The sequence below is a fragment of the Pipra filicauda genome, unplaced genomic scaffold, assembly GCF_003945595.2.
Source record: "Pipra filicauda isolate LSUMZ 115617 unplaced genomic scaffold, ASM394559v2 scaffold239_size1682155_pilon, whole genome shotgun sequence".
Classification (NCBI taxonomy): domain Eukaryota; kingdom Metazoa; phylum Chordata; class Aves; order Passeriformes; family Pipridae; genus Pipra; species Pipra filicauda.
Genome location: NW_024104353.1, coordinates 268,386 through 295,487, shown reverse-complemented (window position 1 = coordinate 295,487; position 27,102 = coordinate 268,386). Strand labels below are relative to the sequence as shown.

The 27,102-nt window shown below is 40.4% G+C and overlaps 1 protein-coding gene across 3 annotated transcripts in view; it reads right to left on the bottom strand.

The window, feature by feature from the left end:
* Positions 1 to 10,156, bottom strand: part of FMR1 (FMRP translational regulator 1) — a 29,918-nt gene extending 19,762 nt beyond the window's left edge. The window contains exons 1-3 of one of the 3 annotated variants that reach the window (XM_027716429.2): positions 9,866 to 10,156; positions 1,785 to 1,837; positions 873 to 966 (exon numbers count right to left, since the gene is read on the bottom strand). In XM_027716429.2, coding sequence (XP_027572230.1) covers positions 873 to 966; positions 1,785 to 1,837; positions 9,866 to 9,916 — 198 coding nt within the window. In that variant the 5' untranslated portion in view covers positions 9,917 to 10,156. The remainder of the gene's footprint in view (positions 1 to 872; positions 967 to 1,784; positions 1,838 to 9,865) is intronic. The other 2 variants (XM_027716428.2, XM_027716430.2) reach the window with 2 other exon arrangements.
* Between the last annotated feature and the right edge of the window lie 16,946 nt (positions 10,157 to 27,102).

Here is a 27,102-nt window from a genome sequence, read left to right as displayed (position 1 = left end):
CTACCTATTGATAATACAAGCAGGAGATAAAGTTATGTATGCAAGATTGTACAGATAAATAATATTGTATCCTATCTATTGGCATTAGTTGCTTCAGTCTTGCATACAGTCAAAGAGAGATAATTCAGGCTTCTACAACTGTTAATATTTAATCAACAGTATTTTTAATTGTGTGTAGGTCTGTTGACCAGTGGGTGAGAGGACACACAGCTACACTTCTTTAGCACATATATGATAACAGCCACATTCATATCAAATAAGTTTTGCTATTTTCTTATCTTTCAAATGAAAATAAACTTACAAAACATGCAAATCTTGAAAGTTCTCTTTGAGTTAATTACACATTTTATAATTTTATAAAATAAGGAGGTTTTAGGTATGTGCTGCTTTAAAGCCAATCTATGTATACGTGTAATTATTTACATATACACATATATTTCTATATTTTATGTACACACACATATAATGCAAATTATCTCATTCAGCATGAAATTTTACTAACAGAGACATTATTAACTTACACCTGAAGAACTACAGTCCAGCATCTATTTCTAAATTAATTCAGTTCTGATAAAGGACTGATCTGTAATCAATGAAACGGCGATCACTTTTGTAACTCAGCATGGAGGTCAAGGCACATGGAATTTTACATGCGTTTCTTTTGGTACATGGAATTTGTGGGGTTCACAACTGTCAAAATCTGGTTTTGATGATGTGCTTGACATAGTGTTTCATGTAGTACTTGGAATCAAAGGAGGTGACAGCACATAACACGGAAGCAAACCTTCCAGTGGCCTGGCTGACATTTTTCACACCAAGTTCTCTCACTTCTCAGAGCAAGTGTTGTGACTGGAGCACACACACATACCCACCTCTACTTCATCGCTTTCATTTATGTCTTTGTTATAGCCTGCAGGTGGTGGGAACCTCACATCATGGAATGGTATTTGTCTCTCTGGTTGCCAGCTACAAATAAAAACACAGTGAATGGTCTAAACATTTTCATTTTCTTCATAAACAGAAATCAGAAACATCTGCAATCCATTAATTTTACTTTTTAAACTTTGTGGACCTTCTGTGCATACTAATGTGATCCAATGTATACATAATAAGAAAAATACATCTAAGTGACCATTAAGCATCTTAAATGAATCCCTGATGTCACCTGCAGTCTTTTGAAATCATGCAGCAGCAGTTTCTACTCTATTTACAATTAAATAGGTCTTAATACCACCATTAGAAACATAGGTTAAACATTCCATAACACATTTGGACATTTCCTTCAAAACAAGCCTGTATGTTCTTTTTCTTTGTTTCTACCACAGATTATGAAAACTTGATCAGGATTCAGTCTGAATACAGTTTTAATTTTCAGTTTCTTTAATAGAGATTGGATAAATTTGATTTATAGATTAGAAAACTGCTATTCCTCACTTATCTATAGAACAACTTTCGTAATAATGCAATCTGCTAAAACTAAAATAAGACAGTCACGTGAGACAGAGACAATCATGGGACAACTGCTGACTTATTCAAACATGGGTTGTCATCATGTAAATTCAAGAACATGCTTATTTTCCCAGTTTTGTACTTAGAAGTATTTAAACCATTAAAACCATTTATACAGAAATGTCACAGAATAGTAGATACTGAACCTAATTCTAAAACAGCCAAACAGCAAGTGTAGTGTATCTAAAAAATGCTACTCAAAGTCATAGTTAGGTTAATCAAATGCAAGGTTGATACTCTATCATTTGTAGGTATAACACCAGCAATACACTTACTTGTTTTCAAACGAAACTGTTATTGAATCTTCATGCACATCCTTTACAAATGCCTGTGGAGGAAACAAGGTATAATTATGGTATGCTTGTGGACATTTTAAAAAATAATTTTAAACCTCCATAACACTTTTCTTTCACAAACTTTTTGAAACTCACAATGCAAGTGTGCTTTCAAATCAGCCTTTTTAATTTTGCAGTAGACTTACACAAAACACATCCTGAAAGCTGATAACCTCCTTGGGTTTGTGACTGCCAGCATATCGATACACAAACAGAATGGCCAAGCTATGAATACATTCTTCCTACTTTTGAGAAGTAACAGGAGAGGTTACTAAGAAACAACAGGAGCATTCTGAATAGTTTCATAAGGAAAGTTTAAAATGTTTGATTTTATAATCACATTTTTATGTATAGACAAGCATAAAAATTAAACACCTGTACTCCTTAAAAACCCCCACAGAACTTTTAAGTTCTGTCTCTTCTCCCTTTTACCTCAAAATACATTTGAATATTGCATTAGGAAAACTCATCTATATCCATTTCAGCAGAGTTTTGCCCACATTTACATCATCACACTAATTTCTGTAGTGCATGAACTTCAGATAAATGCTCCTCAGCCTTCCTTCCTTTTTCTCCTGAGCACGGATAACAGTGGTGTTGTCCCCCAGGCCACCACAAACAGAGGATAAAACTACCATTCAGCACTGACAGGGCTCCTCCTGCCTTGGACACCCAACTGACTGATGTTTGTTTGATTAGTTTTCAGCTTTAAACTCTGAACATCCCCCCCACTCCCAACTACAGAACAGCAAGATCAATACTCAAAGAACTCTGGGATTTATCAATGAAAATATTTTTATTAGCCTCAAATGGTGGAGGCCACAGGTCAACCAGGGATGAAAAGATTGTGCCTTTTTTTCTTTATTTTTTAAAGCATCTCCAGGAACTTCTGAAACAAACTGGTGAAGTGCTGAGTATTCCTCTGTTAGTACACAGACAGTATATCCTTGCATGGTAGGTAGATTAAAGCCCATGAGCAAAAGTAAGTATAAAAGTTTGTTCTACCAAATGAAATCCATCCTAGGAGATCAAACAATTCTCGGTAAATTGAAAATAAGTTAGCAGCAAATACAGTTTCTGTAGAAGAAGTAGTAAATCAAGTGTGGAACATTTTATTACCCTCACACTTCCACGTTTCCAAGACAAGAATTGATATTATCTCTTACAAGAAGGTAAAAGTTTCTTTCTCATTTGGAATCTAAAAGTTAAAAAAAAAAATCTTCTGGTATTTTTGCTTTATAAAGTATCCCAAAGTATTTCCCAACTTGCAGCAGTATCTCAGTATGAAAGAAGAGCAACACCTGATGGCTGACAGAGAATTCCAAGAATGGGTTATACTAAAATTAAGCGGTACATGAGCATGAGTGTCATCACTCAGACACATTCAGCACTAATGCCACAGTGAAGAGAAGTCAAAGCAAAGCCACAATGACAACAGCAAAAAGTTACTTTACACCTTGCTCCCCTCTCAATACTCTCAAGAACAAGACTGTATTATTGCTAGCAACCAAAGGATACTTAGAACAGTCTTTAAGTATTCATAATTATGTATTTCAAAATTCTAAGATATTCCTTCAAAGGAGATTACAAGCACAGCTGACGCTTTTCAACGACATGATGTAAAGAAGATTTAGGACCACATCTCAAGATCATGTTGATAGTAGTACAGAAATGCTTTTTACATAAAGAGGCAACAGAACTCCCCAATACTGAACATTTACCTAATGTTTCATATTACTGTGTATTCTGTAAGAAAACTCCACAATTGGATATGCCTTTGAACCATACAGTGGTAGTCCTGACTCATTTCACAACATTACACACATCACCTTCAAAAGGTTTCACCCACATTTCTTCCAATCTCTGTCATGTGCACCTTAGAAGCACCCATTCTTACAGATGCAGCTGAAAGAGATGTCTTTAATTCCTGACAAATACTATGATCACTACCAAGTATTAGGTATGGCTCCTTCATGCCACAGACTGGAAAAGGATAGGGTTGAGCATTATTAGTAATACTTGAGTATGCAAAAGCACAAATTACTTCATAAAGCAAATTCAACAGAAATTATACCAGGAACACTTAGTAGCCTTGAGAAAAACAGTTAAGAGTAACACTAAACCATGCCCTGAGAAAGAATTCGGTAACAATTTTCTCACATCCATAAAATGTCAAAAAACAAATAAATCCCCTTTCCTTGTATGAAAGACATTTTGGGAGAAGTCATGAAAACACCAAAAGGTGTTCTAAACAGCACTCTGAAAAAATTCCAGGAAATGACAGAAAAATAAACAAGCACAGCAGTTAAAAGCAAGACTACATCACATATCCAGAACTGAGAGCATCTGATCCATCTTGAGCAGAATTCCAGGGACTGCAGCGATATACCTGACTGGAGGAGATAATGCTAAAATGTACCATTAATAAGTAAACCCTGTGCCACAAATAAATTAAGCTGAAGAGTAGGTTGGACCTTTAAACAGTTCAGCAATGGTGTTATCTGGATAAAACAAACATTTGAGACACAAAGCTGGCTGAAAGCAGAGTGAACTACACTCTCCTGTTTAAGTTCTTCTTAAACAGTTCTTCCACATTCCTTTGGTCACAACCCAGGGACCTGGAGTATCCTGAGCCAGGAACATCAGGATAACTGTTGACTGTACACAGACAGCATCACTACAGACACTGCCAGGGAAAAACACAAATTAACAATTTCTTATATCAAGTTCAGAAGAGTCAGCCACACAAATACCTGGTTTTTCACTCCATCCTGGCCAAAAAAGTTGATGTCATAACCTCGCGGCTTGTCTTTTAATTTATAGTCTTGCAAAATTAAAAAAGTTCACTGTAATAAATTTTTAATTAATTACAAAGTGAACAATGCCTTGCCAAATATCTAATTTCAAACATGCAATATATGCAACACTTCTGGGCACCTCCACGTGATATTTATGCTTAAAAACAACCAGACAAAACATATTAATGACTGTTAATAGTCATCAATATTTGGTTGTCTAATCCCACTTACCCATAGAAAGGTGGTTTTCCCTGTTTTTAAGTTTCTTCTGACATAGAAAAATATCAGAGATACAGACAATGAAAAACTGATGTGATAAGTATCACAGCATTATGTCAGTTTTCCTCCAATATAAATATTTAAACAGATCTGTAGCACATAAAATGCATTTGGACTCTCCAGCACTCTATATTTTCACGCTTCTAAGCACAAACAGGAAAGTTCTGAAACATTTCTAAGTTTTTCTTAAAAAAAATTAATATTTAAACATTAATGCCTTTGAAAAACCAAAATTAACGCTTATCAGAACTGTTTGGTTATCTCAGTTCTGTGATACATGTGAAGTTATACAAAATGCTAAAAAGAAATGCAATGTTTGACACCACAAGCCAAATTCACAGACACAGGCCAGGCCAGCCCCAGATGTCAGCAGAGGCAGAGAAGAGGCTCTGATCTCACACAAAGTATCACAAAAAGTACAATAATCATTCATCAGCCTTTTCTAAATAAAGAACATAAGTTAAGCACAGAAATTCAAACATAAAGGTGCATATACATGAGTTTGAAATGCACCTCCATGAAGGGACAGAACAGTGACTATGATGGTTTTAGAACAGTGAAAGGATGCAACAGCTGAGATACCACTATTGCTAATATCAGAAATATCAAATAAGAGTACACAAAACAACCTGTCAACAGAAGCACAGTTTACAACGGCAAAGGTTGATCTTTCTTCTCTAATGTGAAAAAAAAAAATCAAATGTGATAAGTTTTTTACACCAAATTTGACTTTTAGTCACATAAACCATTTCATTTCTCTCCATGTTTCAGACATAATTAAGTAAAAAAGTTTACAATGTGGCATTTCTCAAACACATGGGCATTCACATTCTAAGAAGGGTTATCTGCTGAAGATACAGTCTAAATTTTAACAATTATTTGTTAAAAAAGTAATAATTATCGGAAACACTAACATATTTGTTATTTTTGTACTAAATGGAATAACAGACACTTCAAAGGAACAAATAAAGGCTCCAGCTGCCATGAAATTTTGCTGCTTTTTTAAAGTCTGCTCACATCATCAGATGTGAGCATTGTCAACCATTTTAATAAAGGAAGATAATTAACTGTAAGGAGGGAAAGTAGGGAAAATATCCTTTTTAACATAAAGAAAAGCTACGTTGATACAAACGTGCATCTACTGTTAGCATAACAGTTCTGAACATGTCATACCTGTTGGAAGGAGAATGTCAAAAGGGAACTCGGTGGATAATCAAATCTGAGAAAGGCTGGACATACAAAGGAACAGAATAGGGAAAGAATAATAGTCACAGAAATGGTCACCAGGAGAGGGAAAAGGGTAGAGGCTGTTGTCCTCAGAAGGACTGAGCAGACAGGCTCACAAAGGTACAGAGACTGGAGACACTGGCTGAGGACACGTCTGTATGGAACAGTGAAAGGAAAGAAAAGAAAAAATGGACACAGAGGGCCATGGGAGGCCAAAGGAACAGTTGCTAATAGTGAGACCTGGAGTAATAAAGGAGTAATAAAGATGAATGATTTTATCAGTTGTAGCTTCAATGGAGTTATCTATAAACCCCAGCAAACAACAGCAAAGCGTTGAAACTACTGGGATAAAAAGTGGAAAATTTTCACAAGGTTATAGAGCAAGAAGTGGCAAAAATTGGGTTACAGACAACAGATAGATGTTAACAACAAACACCATTCCAAAACTGTCTGCCTCATAAACAGCACACTTTCCATCTTTAGCAGAGGACACAAGAGAATCACTCCCAAACTGGAAAAGAAAAATCAATTCCATGTTGGAAAGGCATCCAGCATGTCCCCTTTTAGAGGGAAATATCTAAAGCCAGTTCCAAAAAGATTAGACAAAGGCTGTCTAATAGTCCTCTGTGAATGAGATAAGAACTTCAAAACCCCATTTACTACTCCTATATAAGAAAAGACTTGTAAAGAAATGCCCTAATAGTGCACATCTTTGAGATTTAGTTACTTGGCTGTGAGCTGCAAAAAGGCAGTTCGCTCCCCCTGGATTCACAGTCCTGGTGGTTTGTGGGATCAGACTTCACAAAACAAGTGAGGGAATCTAACATTTTTTTCCCCAAGGATTCTGGGCCCAACCACATAGCAAATCATGACTAAGCATCTCTAGGTACCAGACTGTCAATTATTCCTGAATCATGCCCACTGACTGCACTGCACTTTCCATGGAATAATTCATCTTAGGCAAGGAGAAGAAAAAAAAAAATCATCAAACTATGAAGTATTCACCAAGCAATACTTTAATTCCATTCAGAAAGAACTAGTCTCCACTACAGCAGTGACACCAAGACACTCCAGTACTGTGTGAAACACAGAGCACCTGACCGGTATGAAATTTTAATTCAAATCTGGGTCTGAACGCATCCTCAAACCGCCTCCTGCATTTTGTGTGGAACACGATCCCTCTACGTGGACGTTAGACAAGAATGGCTTACTACCCTCAGCAGGGCTTAGGTGACCATTAAGCACCAGTTTGGTACTGTCAAGATGAAGATGCTGCTGAGTACACTCAAAAATGCTCAGGTCCTCCAAGAGACCGCAAGGAGGACATGAGAACCCAAAGAAGCAATCAGGTGCCTCCTTGTGCCACTCAGCCCCTTCCTGACTCCAACAGCCTCACACTCCTCCCCTCCACATCTCAGCATCAAGACAGAGGGGTGTTTTTCCAAAACATTTACATGTTCTCATTGAGACCTTCAGAATTATTCAAAGCCAAAGAAATCTTCACAACTTATCAGTAAACCATGAGATTGACTAAAATAATTGTTTTGCTTTTGATTTGTTTGAAATGTTACTGCTCTAAAATGCTTCTCAGGAGGCTCCTTAAAGAAACTTTTTAAATGAAAATAAATAAAATCATCTTGCAATTAAATTCACACTTGACATTATCGTATACTTCTTGTTATGCTGGGTCAACATTGGTTTTTTACAAACAAATTCCCCACCTGAAAAATGGGCATAAAACTCAAAAGAAAACATTTAGATAAATTACTTTATAACAGAGTCATACTCAGATATTACGACAAAAGAAAACACTGTTAACTAGAATGACTAGAGGAAAATTGCTGGTTTACATTGAACATTTCTGCATGAGTTTAAAGAAACTCAACAGCTTGTATTTTTTTTTTTAGAATTATTGCATTTATCTTAAGTGTGATGCTCTATCTAGAGAGGTAATACAGGTGAAGACCAATAAATCCCTGCACCCATTTGTCTCCTCAGATAATTTAACCAAGTCCTCTCAGAGATTAAGAGGAGAAAAAAAAAAACCTCCCATGTCAAAATTTCTAAAAGTTCAAAGGCAAACGTGATATGCAACTTGGAGGCAAAGTCTGTGCTATAACCTGGATACACTATCACAAATAAGCTTCCATGAACATATGCTCAAAAAAAACTTTTACCTATACAAGGAGTACAGAGCCCCATGATGTTAAAATTCTGCACAAACAATAGAAGTTATAGAAGCTTCCAATTCTCCCAAGTTTCTTCAATCACATTTGTCACTAAAGATTGCACCATGTCATTTTTACCATCATCTCTTTCACATCGTTGTGTAAATACTCTCATGGAATTGGATAAAAGCCTCATTAAAAGCTGTCCTGTGCAACAAATTTATTCCTTATCTTTCTTTCTAAGCCAATACTGTACCTTTAAAAATGTAAAACTGATTTTTTGAAAGTGCTAAATTATTTAATTCCAGGAAGCCATACACAGATCTAGAACTTCAACTACAGCACTGTGAACTAACAGGATGCTTATTTACCATCCTCACTGGACTTGTACCATACACGCTTTTTTAAAAAAAGGTATTATTTTCAGAAAGAGATAGTATCACACATATTTTAAAAATAAGCTTTTAAGAGGTCTTTTCTCTTAGAAGCACTGGGAGGTGTTGGAACTGTATCGTTTGGATATCTACCTGGCTCACCACAGGAACACCCGAGTGTGAAATTCTACCTGTTCCTTCATTGCTAACATAAATATTGGATGTCGCACAATAACTAGGCCCAATTTTTAAAGTCCCAGGAACATTTAAACCACGAGAGACTTGCAGAAACCCATCCATGGCTGCTTCTGGTGTGTTGATAACAGGCAATGATTGTAGGCCCAAACCCACCATGCTTGAATTTTATTTTCCTGTGATTAGAGTAAAACCACAAATTACACCCCTATTAACAAGCTGATTAACACAACCCAAATCGTGCAAAGCCACACAACACTACACGGTATTAATAAACATATTAAGTGCTCGTTACATATGTTCAAGGCTCACTGATGGCTTTATTAAGCACAAGGGCTTGGAAATAAACATGGAATGCCTCTAAGTAGCTTCAGTAAGAAGCACATTTGATAATTAAATGTATTTAGCGACTCAGCACAGATATATTTGGCCAAGCAACGGTCTCTTTAACATCAGCAGTCACCGACCCCTGCCATGGCATCAGGAGCAGGAATCCTCCACAGCGTTTTACCAGGAATGTGTATTGCCCAGGTCCCCCCTCCTCCCCGCCGTGCAGGCCGTGCTCCAGCAGTGCAGCTTCTCCTGCAAACCCGGACGGCCGGAGCGACTTTCCTTAAGTAGCGACAAAAGCTGAGGATTTAGCAATTAATGCCCCATCCCGGCGCTGATCCTCGCCCAGCGCCGGGGCAGGGCGGCCCGGGGCTCCCCTTCCCACAAAGGGGGGAAGGCCCGAGGCCTCCCCGCTCCGGCTCCTCACGGGCCTCGCGTCCCCTCGGCCCCGTTCGCTCCCCGCGGACACCGCGAGGGACCCGTCGCGGCCTCGCCCCTGCCCCGCTCTCCCTCCTCCTCCTTCTCCTCCTGCCCCGGGGCCTCCGCGCTCCCTCAGCGCGGGGAGGAGGAGCCGCCGCCGCCTCCTCCTCCTCCCGTGCCCGGCCGCGCTCCCTCCCCTGGGGCCCGGCCCGGCCGCGAGCCCCCGGTACCTTGTAGAAGGCCCCGTTGGAGCCCCGCACCTCCACCACCAGCTCCTCCATGTTGTGTGCGGTGCGGGAGACCCGGGCCCGGCGGCGCCGCCTCCCTTCCCTTTCTCTGTGCCGGCGCAGGAGGCGGGGGAGGAGCGGTGTGTGTGTGCGGGGCGGGGGCGCTCGGTTCACGCCGAGCCCGGGGGGGTGTGGCCGCCCGCGGGGCTGAGGAGGGGGCAGCGCGGGGGGGGTGTGGGCGCTCGGCGCGGCCGCTCCGGGCCGCGGGGCCGCCGGAAATGAAACCGAAACGGCGGCGGCGGCGGCGCGCGGGGAGGGGGGGGCGGGGGCGGAGGGGGGCGCGCGCGCGGGGCCGGCCCGGTTCGCACGCGAGCGCTCGGGGGGCCCCGCGTCACGTGACGCGCGGGGCGGGAGGGGCGGGGCGGGAGCGGGCCCGGGGCCGGCGCGCGCCGCTCGCTCGCCCACCCGCCGCCGCCGCCGCCACCGCCGTAACGGCCCCGCGCGCGCAGCCGCAGTGGGCGCGGGGGGCGCGCGCGGACCCGGCGGTTGCGGGGCTGAAGGTCCCGCCTCTGCCCCCTCTCCCCCCGCCCCCCCGCACGCACACCCGCGCCCGTCGCGCGCCTGAGTGACGGCCCTCCTGGCCAATCGGGTGGCGCGGTGCGGCGCCGCGCGCCTGAGTGGCGGCCCGGCTGGCCAATGAGACAGCGCGGCCTGAGCGGCGCTGGCCGGGGCGCGCGGCCCCTCCGGCAGGCCCTTTGGGGGGGGGGTCGGTGTGCTGTGCCCGCACCAGCTCGGCCCGGGGCACCGATGAGGCGGGGGCGGCGCGGGCGGAGCTGGGGGGACAAACGGCGCCGAGTAACGGCCCTGGGGAGCGACGGTCCTGCCGGGCTCCGGGGAAAGCGAAGGGAATGACGGGCCGAGGAGCGCGGGGGCTGCTGGGATGGAGGGCGAGATGGCGGCCGGGCCTGGCGGGCTTGGGGCTGCTCCCGCAGAGTCTGCCGTGGCGGGGGAAGGCTCTGCCTCCCTGGCCACGGTCAGGAGTGAAGAATAAAATGTAAATGGGATATACACCTTGTGTACTATGTGCATTTTGGGGCACCAAAGCTTATTAGCGTCCAGAGAAGGACAGTGAAGATGGGGAAGGGCCTGGAGAAGAAACCAGGAGTGCCTGAGGTCACTTGGTCTGGAGTGAGAAGAGGAGGCTGAAGGGAGACCTTGGCTAGGTCTACAACTTCCTTGTGAGGGGCACAGGAGGGGAAGACACTGATCTCTGTGACAGGACCCGAGGGACTGGCCTGAAGTTGTGTCAGGGCAGGTTTAGGTTAGATATTAGAAAAAGGTTCTTCCCACAGAGGGTGGTTGGGCACTGGAACAGGTTCCCAGGGACAGTGGTCATGGCACCAAGGCTGACAGAGCTCAAGGAGTGTTTGGACAACACTCTGAGCCACATGGTGTGACTTGGGGATGGTCCTGTGCAGAGCCAGGAGTTAGACTCGATGATCCTCGTGGATCCTTTCCCACTCAGGATATTCTGTGATTCTGTGAACTGTGGATCTGCACAGGAATGGTCTGGCTGTGGTGGTTGTGCTGAAGGCCTGATCACCTCCCGGGGGGTAACGCCAGGAGAGCAGTGCTGGGCCCTCTGCAGTCTCGCATTGTTCAACACACTAACAAGCTCTCCACATAGCACATACTGTTATTTTAGAATCAGAGAATCATTAAGATTGGAAATGACCTCCAAGATCATAGAGTCCAACCTTTAGCTACATTGAAACCTTCACAGATACTTCAGTGTGTGACACTGTGCATACAGCTCACTGCAGATCCTGGGGGTGAATAAAGAGTTCCTCTATGATGGAACATTTACAACTGAAAGTACACTGGCACAAAAGCTGCTTGTTCAGCCTTACGTTAGACCTGCACAAATATTAACATGATCGTCTTATGGTTTTTTCCCCTACTATCTACAAAGAATCAGAAGGAAAAAACCCAACTCTAATACCTTTATGTTCAAAAACCACAATGTATTGCTATGGCTGTGATTTCTCTCAATATGTGTGTGATGTTTTCCTTAAATGAGTCATGTGGTGAAATTCTGGGCCTACTGATGAATTTTCAAAACCCTTGAAGTCAGCAATGATTTCATCTCTCCTCTTTTTTTTTATGTTATTGTGTTTCAAACCTTGCATATTGGTGTTTCTCAGTATGCTGCATTTTGCATTAAAGCTGTGAAGGACTGTAGCCACAAAAGCTTTTCCCTTCTGTTATTTTTGTTAACGTATGAGAGACTGAGAGTCGGCTGTAGCAATTCCTGTGTGCTCTGTTCACCTGCTTGCTGTGATTTTTACTGTGTGCCTTTGTGGTACTGAAGTAAATGTAAAGGTATGATTACTATGCAATGTACCCTGAGGGGACAGTGTTTGGGTCTCTTTTCCTCAGGTTTACTCTTCTCAGCAAGTTCTTGAGTACCAGGAGGGATCAGTTCAGTCTGATGGTTCAGTTTGACATCCTGCTGTGCTCGTTAAAGGGGCAGTCACAGGATTGACCTGCTTGGGGGTGGCAGAGGGTCCAAGAGGGACTGAAGGAGGAAAAATTTAAAGATGAGGAGCAATGAGACAAGATTTGTGTATGGATAAAATCATACCAGACAAAAATTAGATCTTACAGACTCTCCATAAAGAAATTTAGATACAATAGACCACTCTTGTGACTTCTTCATGTTAGAAATACTTTTTTTTTTTTTTAAACTAGAAACCGTATAAATGGTTCAACTCAACATTTCAACAGTCTGCCAGGAGAGATGATATCCTGCATTCATTTTTGCATTCATTGTTTGTCATAATTATTTTCTTTTTAACCAAAAAGGTTGCTGTCATGCAGGCAGATTATCTCTGAGCAGAGAGAAAATAAAGGTGTCTCATTTATCTCTGACTTCCAGTGATGATTTCACCACTCTCTGCAAGCTAAAAGCTGCTGTATTGTATAATCTTCCCTAATGCTTAACTTAATTTTTCCTTGCCATTGCTCAAATTCAACATTTTTTATTTTGTCCTGAGTAGTGGATGTTCTAATCCTTGTCTACTTAATGAGAGCATGTACATATCTTCAGAGCCACACTCTGTAGTTTTTCTGCTGATTGACTTTTAACCTTTCCTCTTACTTTTCAAATTACTTATTGTTTTTCCTAATTTACTTTGAACTGTCATCAGACTGAATTGTTCATCCGTTCTGAAATGTGTTCACAAATTAAGTAGTTCTTAGGTAGACTTACAGTAAATTAGATCCATTTAAATGTGTCTTTATTTCAAATGCAGTGACACTGTAAAAATACATCTCAGTAATTCCATTAAAGTATTTTAATATCAAAGGTAAAACTTTGTTTAATTCAAGTGTTTGACTTTTCTTCTACATAATCATAGAATCACAGAATGTTTAGGGTTGGAAGGGACCTGAAAGATCATCTGGTTCCAACCCCCATGTGTGCAGTGGCTATGGGATTATAATTCAGCTAAAATTCCCTACCCCCCTACTTTCCAGAATTCTTCTATATTTCCCAACAATCCCAACTCACCTGTTCCAAGTCCTGGGTCTGGTCCTGCAGGTGTCCAGTGCTTCTATTTCTTACTCAGATCTACTCTGCTTTGGGGGCTGATCTGCTGACTGGAAGGTATTAAAAATTAAAAATACCTCTTTTACTCATCAAAATAATTGAAATACAAAACAAAACAACTTTGACTTTTATTCATTTATGGATTCACTCAAATGCTTTCTTAAATATTTATAGAGAATATAAGAAAAAGTTCTCTTCCTGTCTTATCCTCCTTAGGAAAGCTGGAGGACAGAAAGCTCAGGAAAATGCCACTCCTTGGGCATAGCAGAGTCCTGCATCCTTGATTATTGGTACCAGTTTATACTGTATCCCTAGGATTTGTATCTTAGGTATTCTACGTGTCCATTGATCTTCCAGGAAATGCTGGCTTTGATTCCATACGTTGAAAGGGTCAGGAATTTAAAATGTAACCACCAGTGCCAACCTTTCAGAACAACAGCAACAATCTTCCCCAGCATCCTGATCTGTGAAGGAGCCTTTCTATTGACACTGGGGTAAGAGTGACAGGAACTACTGAGTGTTTTCCTCACCTTGGGACATTACCCTTAAGGCTTGGTGAGGGACTACAGATAAGAGTTACACATGAAACATTCTTTCTAAAAGATGATAATCCGATTAACTATCAAAGTCTCTTAAAGGAGTTTTATACAATTCTTATTTACACACCCATTTTGGGCTTCAGCTTAGTCTTGCTGAGGCTCGTAGAGATTTTAACTCAGCCTTTCAAATTTCTATCTGCTGGTTTTCCATGTGCATCACTTCATGTGAAAGCCCCTCCTGGCTGACTGCTTGTCCCTTGCATTATGGTTTTCAGCCGGCCATACAGGTGATATTTAGACCTCAGCATTTGCATGTAAGCCTGGTAGCCCCAATAAATATATTTTGTTTCTGACACTGTGTTTGATAATGAAAAGAAAGGATTTTGCATTCATGTGAGATACACAGGATTTTGAGTTTTTTCAATTAGACTAAACAGTTCAGACTGTTGTCCTGTCAGTTTAAAGCTGTAGCCAAAAGTTTCAGAGGGCAGGAGACTATCGCACTCATTTAAACATGCTCTTTTCTTCTCTGTTTGCATAGTAGTCTCAGTAAAGGCTTTTCAGTAATCTTACTGAAATGGTGATGCTATAGTAACCAGGTCAGCAATTGGAAACAGCAGTTACAATCAATAGAGATATAAAGATGAAAAACTTCTTAGACATTGCTTTATGATTAATCAATAATAGCTGAAGGTTGAATATAACCAAAGTATTGCAGTTTTATTAGCCTGCCCTTGACTAAAGTGATACCCAGAAATGACATAACCAAATCAGGGTGTAGGGCAGCGAGTATTCCCAGAACTTGTGAAAAGAAGCTGAACTAAACCAGGGCAGATTTGCAAATGTTACTGTGTGTGTACAAGAAATCAGATCATGCTATGCCTGTTCGTTCAGTTCTTTGAATGGTTAATGTGAACCTTATCTGGGAGTGCCAATAAAATACTCATGTGGAGAGGCAAGGAAAGTATAACAATTGCAAAAAGACAAACCCGATATTGCAAAATGATTAAAAGTGAAAAAACCTCTCATTACATGTATTAGACTGGTGGGTAATCGTCTTTAGTCTTGTAAAAACATATTAGTGAGAAGAGCCAACTGATCTCTATTGATTTGCTATCTAATTTACTTAAGATGACCTTCAATGAAACTTGACTGTTTCTTTTTATAAGTCATTAGTTCACCTTCTCTGCCTCCAAATATGTAGTTTTCTGTATAGTAAGCTGAGAATAGATGGGCATCCAAGGTTCATTTTGTCACAGATTCTACTTCACTGTAGATATATGTTTCCACTAGTGGTTTTCAGTTTCTACAGTATACTGTGTCTTCTTGACCTGAATATGGAAGGAAGCCTGAGAGATTTAAGACTCCTTTGTGCCTGCAGTACGGAAGCTTCCCAGTTTCAGAGAGAAGAGTCAAAGAAGTAAATACTGGGATCTAAACTTTAGAAGGTTATTAAAATTTTTAACTGTCAAAAATATAATTTTCTAAAAATATGTGTTTTTAAAATACTTCCTATTAACTATCAAGCTCTAGCTCAGTTTGGTCATTGAGAATACAACACTGTCATTCAGTGCACCTTTGAAATAATTATCTTGGTGGGTAATCTCTTTCTTATTTGCTCCATGTTGTGTTATTTGTTGTAATAACAGGTCTCATTTAAAATTAATAGTAATTTCTGCATTCTTCTAGAACAATGTTGTTGGTCTACAACTCTCAGTAACTGATTTCCTTTTATCCTTTTGAAAATCAGTAGTGTATTTGAAAACATACGGTGTAGCATTTTGCTGCTTAATTCTCAGTTTCATCTCCCACTCAGGAGTTTCCATCCACTTCTCTTGTAACCCCACAAATGCATTTATTAGTATGTTAAGCCTACATGTTGTTTCCTCTGCAGAAGCATATTGGTACTGTCAACCATCTGTGTGAATAGACAACACTCACATTCATGTGTAAAACTGCATGTGAGTTTATTCAGCTAATTCTTTTCATTTTTAATCACTAACCAACTAACACATGAGATGATAGTGAAAAGATTCCCTGAAATATGTGTATCTCTGGAAACTATAAACCTTAATATTCTATTATCATCATGAATGGAGGCATTAATTTAGAAAAGGAACCTACCAGGGATGGCTTTGGTTCACAGAATTAAGAATTGGAGGCAAGTGCAGCCCTGCATTTCAGTGGCCATAAGTAGAACCTTAGATAGCAATTCAGATGAAGAGAGCTACACTGTAGGCAGCTGTGCTTAGATAATTCCACATAAGTCTTTGCTGAGCTTTCAACCAGCCCCAGTACATATGTTCAAGTGCAGTATATTCATCAGGGTATTGGGTTTGCGTGGCCAGGTTTTGGTAGAGTGCGTGGGGAGGGGACTACAGGGGTGGCTTCTGTGAGAAGTTTCCAGAAGCTTCCCCCATGTCCCACAGAGCCAATGCCAGCTGCCTCCAGGATGGAGCTGCCACTGGCCAAGGCTGAGCCCGTCAGGAGTGACAGTAACGCTCATGGGATAACAGATTTGGAAGGGAAAAAAATTATTGGGCAGAAGTAACTGCAGACAGAGGAGAGGAGTGAGAACATGTGAGAGAAACAACCCTGTGACACCCAGGTCAGTGCAGAAGAAGGGGCAGGAGGTGCTCCAGGCACTGGTGCACTCCAGGGTGAGGCAGCTCTGCCTCTGCAGCTCATGGGGGTTCACAGGAGAGCAGAAAATCCATCCCCCTGCACTCCATGGAAGATGCCATGCTGGAGCAGGTGGATGACCAAAAGAAGGTTGTGACCCTGTGGGAAGCCCACTCTGGAGCAGACTCCTGGCAGGGAACTGAGGAGCCCACGCTGGAGCAGTTTGTTCCTGAAGGACTGCATCCCGTGAGAGGGAGTAGTTCCTGAAGAACTGTAGCCTGTGGGAAGGACTCACCTTGGAGAAGTTCATGGAGGGCTGTCTCTCATGGGAGGGACTCCACATTGGAGCAGGGGAAGAAGTTCTGCCGCTGAGGAAAGAGCAGCAGCAGAAACAACAAAGCATGAACTGACCATAATCCCCATTCCCTGTGCCACTGGGAGGGAGGAGGTAGAGATTTAAGAATAAAGTTAAGCCTGGGAAGGAGGAAGGGTGGGGCAAAGGTGTTTTTAGGATTTGTTTGCTTCTTGTTATCCTGCTCTGATTTTGATTGGTAACACATGTAACTAATTTCCCTAAGTCAAGCCTGTGATGGTAACTGCTGAGTGATCTCTCCTTGTCCTTATCTCATCCCACGTGCCTTTTGCTATAGTTTCTCTCCCCTGTCCAGCTGAGGAGGGGAAAGATAGAGCGATTCTAGTGGGCCTGGAGTCCTGTCAGGGTCAAACCACCACAATCAACATCAATGACAAAGATGGAACTCGTGAGCTTATCGTGTCTACATTTCTAGTCCATCTAAACCAGAAAGTTATTTGTACAATGGGTAGACACTTCTAGAATCCTCATCTAAGTCTGTAACACAGAACACAGGCATGTTTTTCTACCACCCATGGTAAATCAATCGAGTGACCATCAGGCAGTGATGTTGGCAGTGCCTTTGTTTTGTTGTGAGCACGAGCAGGACACTTCAGTCCTGAGGCTGGCACAGAGATTTATGGAGGTTGATTACTGCCTCTCTTGAACTTACTGCACTTTTAGCTGAGATTAATCTGAAAAGATCACATGACTCTTCCCAATCCATAGCAGAATTCCCAATGATGTCAGGCAGCAATAGGTCTGTATTTCAAAGGCTGTATGTGCCAGTACTTTTATATGGCCTTAACATTATTTGTATTGACCCTGATGGGGACTGCTATGGAAGTACTATATAAAATGTCATTCTCCTGCCAGACTGTGATATTTAACTTCCTATTAGAAGCATATATAACTTAAATGATTTGTATTTTCTCCACTAAATTGTTATAGAAAACAAAGCTGTAGTCTTATGCTGTAGCAACAGGTGAATAGTGTGGAAAAAAAAGCAAAAGAGGCAATTAGTCTGTAATAATAGTCTGTAATAATAGTCTTTTAGTTCTGCTTTTACTTCCCCCCCCCCCGTGTCTTTAAAAAAAATCATTTCATATGAACTTGCATTTTCTGTGGCTTCAAAACCTTCAGAAAATACAGTTTGAAGACAGCCCGGCGTAGAGGTTGCCTGACCACCCACAGATTTCAGGCGCAGTAATAAAGTCTCAGCACAAGAGGGCCCCCAAAGACAACGTGTCCTGCGGTGCGGAACAGGCGGTGGTCCAAGTTTGGGTCGAGAATGCTGAGTGTGCCGTGTATTCAGTGATGCCTTAAGACAGCTCACGCATTTGACTGTAATTTGGAAAGAAGACATAATATTAGCTTCTTAAATGCTGACTCCGGACTGCATTAGGACTCAAAATATTTCATATAACCCAGGAAACACACTTGAACCGAATTAAACACTAAGAACTTACAATGCCTTTTATTTTTATTTTCATTAATAGTAAAGTTAGACTCTTATAAAGGATTATTTTTATTATTGCTGAATGTATTTTAATTTTGAGAACTGTCTTGTATACCATGGTCTAGAATGTTCTTCCATTACTTTCCTGCACTCAGAAGACTATCAAACATTTGTGCAGCACATGTGTTGAATCCTGAAGTTCCCTTATGAACCATTTAACTGGACTATACTGCTTCTACTCTAATGGTCCTGTTCCTTACAGCTTAGAGTTCTTTTTCATTTTCACAGCCTTTCAAAGAAAATCATATTTACTGAAAGTGGAGAGTGAGGTTGCGCTCTCTTGGGTTGTAATGAAAAGTCAGCTAAATGTTCTCATTCTACAGGAAGGATTTTGGTGCTGTACTCTCTACTCTTTAAAAAACTCCAATAATGTATTGCTGAACCAAATCAAAATGAGATTTTCAGCAAAACCGTCACAATATTAAAAGGAAGGTTGCTAAAGGAACATACCCTCTAATCAAATCTCAAAAAAAACCCCAAAACAGGGAGTATCAAAGAAGGAATGGAAAGTTATTAATTTTTAAGCTTTTAATGGCAAGTTAGAATAGCCTATCTTTACAAAACAACAGAAAAATTAAGGTCATACTTTAGAAACGTAGTGTTCAGAAAATTTTAAATCAGAATACTTAGATAAATAGATACATGTGTGGAAAGTAAAGTCAGTAACCCCTTAGAATGGTCCAATTTTGACTACAGAAGAGGTGAATCTCTGTTATGAAAGTCAAGTTATATGGTAAAAGTCAAGGCCCTGCCTTTATAGACAGACAACCAGGAAGTTTTCCCATGACTTTTTAGAAAAAAACAAGAAGTGCAAATAGTTTATGATGGTTCAACCAAATATAGTTCCACAGAGAGGAAGACACATGTTGCTACTGTAGAAGAAGGTGATATTCTACTTACAAGTGCAATTAATTGCCATAAATATTCCTACCATTCTACATCAAGTTGTACAATCACTTCAGATCATGTAACAAAGGCTCCAGACCCATGTCCAAGAAAAGCAACACATAGATTTTCTTAAAACCAGTAAGAACTAGTTTTACTGAAGTGCTGTAGGGAACATTTTCTTCAGATCTCTTAATCTGTATATGAAAATATTGATCACATATCTTTGGCTTTAGACTTGAATAAACTTGAGTTTAGTTTAATTATTACTACTGTAATCAGTCTGCTTTTATTCACAAAGATACATCTGGATAGATTATCCAGTACTAATCAGTACTTTGTCAATAGCAAAGTACCTGGAAGTTTAGCATAAATCTTGTGCAGATGTATCATTGTGTTATTAGGAAGCCAGGTTCTTGTATGTGTAAATGTCAATAAAGTATTTGACTCCATTGACTGGTCTTTTCTTTGCCACTATGAAAATAGCAGACAGCCAGCAGAAACACTGCTGGACCTAATGTAATGTAATTGAAATTATTTCCTTTGTAAATGATGGTATTGTACCTGAAGGGAATTCAGCCCCAATTTTATATGATATATTCACTAATAAGAAAATATAAGTTAACTTCTAACTCATCTCTCTATTTACATATTCTACAGAGGTGAAAGCCTGCAAATGTTTTGTTCTGGTTTTGAACATACAGTTTGAAAGGCTCTCGCATCACAAATTGTGTGACAGAGATTCAATGCCACGGACACAACATGGGGTCTGTTCCCCCACCCACCTCCTATCCTAAAAAAAATAAATGATTGAAAAATCATGAGACTAAATAGATGATTTTGTAGTCTTTTAGCTTGTGATTACCATCACAAGTTTTAGTAGAGTTGTGGCAGAACTCATTTGTCTCCCCACTGTATACATCTTCTGCTTTTGTTCACATTATTGTCAAAACATCTAGTCCTGTACTAGATGTTAGTAGTAGTTAGATTAGCAATTCACACCTTTACAAAAGATTTGGCAGAACTCCAATGTTTTGATGTCAGTTGTGATTATTGATTTGTATTTTGAAGAGGTGTCATTCACTCAAGGCATCAGTTTTCCTTTTGTACATGTAACATTTTTCAGAAGAGGTGGGAAAAAGGCAAAGCATGTTTATTTTATGAGTGCTCTGTGAATCTCTTGGAATAACAGACATCGCTGAACTTGGGAGATGGTGGAAGAAATGTTACAACTGTGGAAGGAGAAGTGGAGATTTCAGTGAGTGAAAGACACGGTTCCTGTTGCAGAGAAAAACAGCTGCAGTGGCTGTTTTTCTGTTGGCTGCCTGAGAGCACAGACTGCTTGGCATCACCTGGGCTGCAAAGCAACAGCCTGGGTTGGTGACATGCAAAAAGTCATCAGTAGGAATCACAGGTTATTTTTCTGCCTCTATGTCACCAACTAAACCACACCATAAATATTGAGGTCCTATGATAAGATTCACTTTGGTGCAGTGCTCTGCTGAGCAGAAGTACCCCAGAGCTGTGCTACTGTTCCAGGGAGGTCAAGATTCCTCCTGTCATCTACTGCTTCAGTCTTCAGGATCTAAGCTGCCCAGCTATGAACAGAGTTGCACTGCATGACCTTCAGACATGCTTTCCAACATAAATTATTCTCTGATTCTGTAATGGTGCAGTAATTCTGCATTTCAGGCATGTTCAGATATTCATGCTATTTGATGGAACAAGAAGTGATGTCCATGTCCGGTTTTCATTAAATATTAAAATGCCACATCTGTGGTTAAAAATAAACCTTAAGAGGCAGTATTTTTCTCCTTTATTAACTCTTTCAGTGCCTTGTTAAAACTCACCTGCTAAGGACATTGTAGCAGATGTCTGAGTTGGAAATTATACCACAGAAAGGTTGTAATATGGGTGCAGGTTCTGCTACACAGGATGTATAGGGGTGTCAGGTATTGCCAAAAGGTAGCTGATGAACTTGGAAGGATGAAATAACAGAAGACACAGTTAACCAACAGCTGAGAAAAATATCTCTGAACAGAAGAAAAATGTCTCTGAGATGGCTGTCTAACATTTCCCGGGAAGAGACAAGCATTATCAGTCAGAATCACAAGGGACCAATTGTTCTTATATGACATTATGATAATAGGCATCTTAATCCCTGAAGGAATTCATCATAATGAAGTAGTGTGGCAGTTTCGTGTAAAGCAGGTTCTAAACGGTATAAACACAAATTATTTTACCAATCCCTGTGAACGGAAATCCTTCTATAGTAAACTGTAAATTCTTCCAAAGGCTGCAGTTATGTCACTTATAAAAGAGAAGAAAATTAGGGTAGTCAAACATTGGTCCATTGGAAACCCATTATGTACTTTACAATAGCCCGAGAAAGAGCAGCAGGACTGTGGTTCCTTGAGAGGATACGAAACAATATTGCTCATCAGGCAGTTTCTCAACTATTTGTTACTGATTGGACAAAGAATAAATAAGTCTCAACCCCAGGGCTAAAGCATTAGGAAATATGACTCTATTACCAAAATGATAGTAAGAGTTTTATAGAGAAGACAGGAAGAAATCTCTGGATGGTGCAGCTGAGAGGAGAACAAAAGGCCAAAGAGGAGATGTCACTGAAACAGATGAAAATCTGATCCTGGGTATAAAATGAATTACACACTGGTGAGCAAGCAGCTCTGTGAGCCAACAGTTTGTGGATGGTGAAGTTGTATGAAAAAGCCAAGATACTCACTGAAAAAAACGTTGGCATAAAGCCTGTTTCCCCCTTCTTCCTGCCCCATGTCCTGCAAGAGTGTGGGAGAAGACAGGAGGAGAAGCCACCAAGTGTGGTCCTGCTGGAGGACAGGAAGGACGTGGGCAGGCTGTGTGGCACAGCATCTTCCTCATTTATCTCTCAGGTCTATCACTCCAGTGGGACAAATATAAAGTAAGAATGATTCCTAGTAAAGTCAAGAACAAGTTTTGTTTTTTATCTGAATAGGAGCAGAGCAGACCCAACAATGCTCTGTGTGTGAAACAGGTCTGTCAAACCCCAGCACTGCTTAGGTATGTAGCAATTAGTTATTGCTGATATGTTCACATGATTTGATCTTAACTTTGGCAGCTTCCCAGCATGAAAAGGAATTACTAAAATAAGTCATTCAGAGATTCTATTTAATGAGTTAAAGGTGAGAAGCTGTATGTTCCTCTGTGGGTAACAAAACTGTACATCAGAACAGATCAAGAATTTTCTGAGGAGAAAAGTGTAAATAAAAATTATATAGGGCATTAGGAAGAAAAATAAGGAACCACAACTGAGATATCTCTTTTTAAGTCTGTTTTCAGCCTAAACTAAGCAAACAGTGATCAGAGTAGCATCCTTCTTGGTCCGTCTATCAGGGAGAGACATTCCCCAGGTCTCTCAGAGCCTGAAGCACATGCTGTGCAAGCCATTCAACACTTTCAACAACTAAAGATCTTTGGTTTCTACAGACATGAAGACAAGTTTCCCAGTGATTTTGATGGAAACTAGAAAGACTCTGAGAGAAAAGGTAGAAAAATACTCAAACTTTACCACATAAAAAGCCAGAATTTTGCCTGTAAGGTTTCTGGGGGGATTTTTTTTTTCAGGATCCGAATCTATGTAGATAGAAGAAAATCAGTATGATGTTCTTCAATAGCTATTATTAGTGAGATATGTTAATAAAAATCTGGGCTCCCTGAAAACTTTACTCTCCTTGGCCTATGTCAAATTAATGACCATTTAGAATTTATCCAAACTGAGTAATTGCAGCAGTGTGTCTGTCAAAACATGAAGCCTTGGTTCCTAACCTGTATTCTTGGTCTCTTGGAAAATGGGTGCTTATCACATGACAGTCTTAATGAAAGAATAATAGGTGCTCATTTAAAACTCTCTAGCTACTATACAAAAGGTTAAAAATTCAAATTTCCCAGGAAACCATTTGCATTACAGTTGTTTGCTATCTCCTAGAACTGCTTGCTTGACCAGCTATTTTTGTGCAAAGAGAAGAAAAGCTTTTCAGCTAGAAAATAGGATTAGATTTTCTTTTTGGTCAGTACCATAAAACAGAACAGCTTACATTAGTTTCCTTTTCCCCTTATCACACCATAGTTTCAGGTGCACCACAGCATAAAAACATTGGTTTTCCTATCTCAGTGTGAAAGCCTGTCACTGACAAATGATTATTCAATTTACTTTTCCTTTTTTTTCCCTAAAATATGGCATGAGCCTTCTAATCTTTCACTCACATGAAACAGAATAATTATAACTTCTTTAGAAGGATTGCTGAAGGTATTTTGTCCCTGTTGGTAGGCTAGAGGTGATTGACGCTTGGAGGTTTGGGGATTTTTTAGAAGTTGGATTAATTTATGGATTTTTGGTCATTTTCCACTGTGAGCTTTGATAATAGAGGCTAAACACAGGAAGATTTTATCCTTGTTAGGACTAAGAAATGTAAAATAGAATTTTTCTTTTTATTAGAATTTGGCTCCTGAGCCAGAGGCTCCAGTAATAACAAAGAGTGAGATAATTTTGTAAGCATTATCTGTAGGAAATGTAATAAAATAGCTACAAGAGGAAACATGTTTGGAATTATCTTGTTGAAAATATTATTCAATATGTTAGAGATTAGAAACAATAACATCTTGTTTCCTGTGGTAAAAATGTGCTAATAAGAACGGTTATATTAATAGCATTGTTGCAGGCAGCCTGTATTGTTGGGATTTGGCATACGCTGAAAAAGCCCAGCTCTTTTAGACTACTTATATTTAGATTTTGCCATTGGAAGAAATAATCAAGATTTCTTCCCTTTCTATCCTAAGTTTGCATTGCAGGTACTTTTTGAGAGATGCAAAGTTTGAGATTTCTCTTTGCAGACTCCATCCATAGCTAAAATTCTTAAATTCTTTTGGTTTAAGGGCAATGTTGGTTGACCTCTTTGATCTCACCTGAAGGCTTGAATCTGCTGTCATTCCTGTGGAATACATGGGAGACTGGATAGGTATGGGTGGTGGTCCTTTGCTGTGCTGGTAACACCAAAATAATTCATTTTACCAGGTACCAACTTAGTTTTCAGAGTGCATGGTTGAGGTTGTGGCTTAGAAAAGAGAAAGATGACCTCAGGATAAAGCAACCAACACTTCTTGCTAGAAAGAATGTAAAAGCCAGAGAAATAAAATTATCAAAAGAATCAAAGAAATGAAATAATCAGTACTGGACTGAGTCTAGAATATCTGCAAGAATATCAAGCATTTAGCAAATACATCTGGTTTAACATACTGACTTCTCAGATCTCTTTGTCAGGTTCTTGATTTCTGGTGTTTTCTTTGGTCTACCATTCCAAATTTACTTTTCTATTAGATTTTCTATTTGTATTTTTATTTCATATTTCTATTCTCCATTTCAGACTTTAAAATTTATCTGCAAAATATACTGCCTTTATTTTCCATTACATTCTTTCTGAACCAGCTTCTCAGTGACATTCCCTGCATTTTCCTCTTCACTACATTTGCTGCCTTATTGCATAGAACAGAGCCTAGAGCAAGAGCTCACTTGGTTGATGTAGTAAAGTTGGAGTAGTAGGTTTGTCCTTGCTCCAAACCATTGACAGTGTGAGTAGGTAAAATGGTTTCAGAGATGGGGTGTAGGACACATGCAATATAAGCTACATGATTTCAACATCTATTAAATTTAAACCATCACTTGAAAAAAAGGAGTTCTGAGTCTGAGTCTGTTAAGTTAAATTAAATAGAAAGTGGGGAAAAAAAGGAGCTGCTAAAGGAGGCAGATAATAGAAAACCTTTTTATCACTTTTCACAGTTAAAGTGTTTTACAGAGAGCAAGGCATGCATGAAGAGACCTTGAGGCTGAGTATGGTACTTGTGGAAATCATTGAGTAGAAGCAGGATATTTCATCAGAAAAGGCAGATGGAAAAGAACAAAAACTAGAATCCACCTTAATGCTTTCCACATCGTTGTCAGCATTCACTAAGGCAATATTTGGTGTTTTCTCAACAGGAGGACATAGGCAGACAGAAACATTGGTAGGCTAATGTCTACCTTGAAGTTTATAATAAATACTGAGGCCAAGTTTGAGGCACATGGAGTCAAAGTTTTAAGGTGGTCTCAATACCTTAGGCTCCACTTCAGATAGTTATTGGCAGCGTCACAAAGATTACAGTACTGGCATGTTAATCTGAGCAGTCCAAGACTTAAGGAGCCCCTTTTGAGCATAATAGAGAATTTCCAGTGGGTAACCCAAGATATATACTGGAAAGTGAGGGCTAGAACTCACCTACTATTGCTGTTTTGCCACGTTGCTGTAAGTCCTACATCTCCCCTGTAATAGAGAGAGAGGACTTCATGTTTGTGTGGAATCAAATTAGAGCAGTACCAAAACTAAGAACTCCTCAGCTCGTATGTGGTAGGTAGGAAAACACATGCAGTGTAAGCATTCTAATCCACTAGATCAAAACCCCCTGAATTTGCTTAAACTATAATTGAAGCTGCTTCTAGTTAAAACATACAGGCTGTCACCAAGTACTGCAGGTTGCAGGTATTAGAGTGGTACAACAGAGCAGGTAGCAAGACTGACAGCGAAACTGGGCTTGTTGCTAAGTGGTGCTGTAGATTTAAAGCCAGTGAGTGGCATAACAAATTAAGAAGTCTGTTAGATATTCTGTTTGTGAAGATCCAAATTTAAAAATAACTAGTCTGAGCATCAGCTTGTTTCTTGGGCTGAGTGACATGTTTTGAAATTTCCTCTGTACACAGAAAATGGAAAAAGCTGACTAAAGAGTTCCTATTGACCTATAATGCAGAGATGTTTCAGGCACTAAATGCCTTGCTTATCTGCAAATCCAAAATATCTTCTACTGCATGAAATGTTGGGCACGTCCTGGAAGGCAGAAAGTAGCAACGTGTTCAGAAGTATAAAGTTAAATAGGTCTCACTGACTGACTGCCATGCCATGTGGAACAAATGTGCAGCTCTTTTCCGAGGCAGTAGGGGCATTGTGGACTTCAGGGTAATCCAAGCTAGGGATGTTTATCCCTAGCCTTTATGTACATGGCTTTATGCATAGAAATTGCATATCATTCTGAGTTTCCTGCTGCTGGGCTTTAGTTTCATCCTAGGAAAGAGAGCTAAAGCTGTTAATTTTGATCAGTGTGCATTGCTCCTTACTGATTATTAACTAAAGGGTTAGGTGGTCATTGAAAAAAACTCTTCTTAATTCCCTTCCTAATATGAGCAGGCTTTGGTATTCAGACACCCCTACAATTCGGAAAGACTCTCAGTTTACTAGCATTAATCCTTATCTTCATTAAAACACTTATTTACCTGAATTACAATCTTCTCCTGACATGACTACGCACACAGATGTGTGAGGAGAGCAGCAAAAATCACTGCACTGTTTCACCCTTTATTGCACACTTCTCTCTACCTTGCTTCCAAAGCCACTATTATTCACAGCAAATGGATTTTTATATAAACACGTGCCAGAAGCAAGCAGCAGTTCCCTGCTAGGCTCTTCTGCTTCCTCTCCCAATTCTGACATCTCTCAGTTCAAAATTGTGCCTTGTGGGGGTGCTGTCCTACCTAAAATAAATTGCATTGCATTACGCTGTGAAAGGGCTCTATAGATCAGAATAATATAGTGGCACATATCTGAAGACATTTCCTTTCCTTCCCCCCAGCCC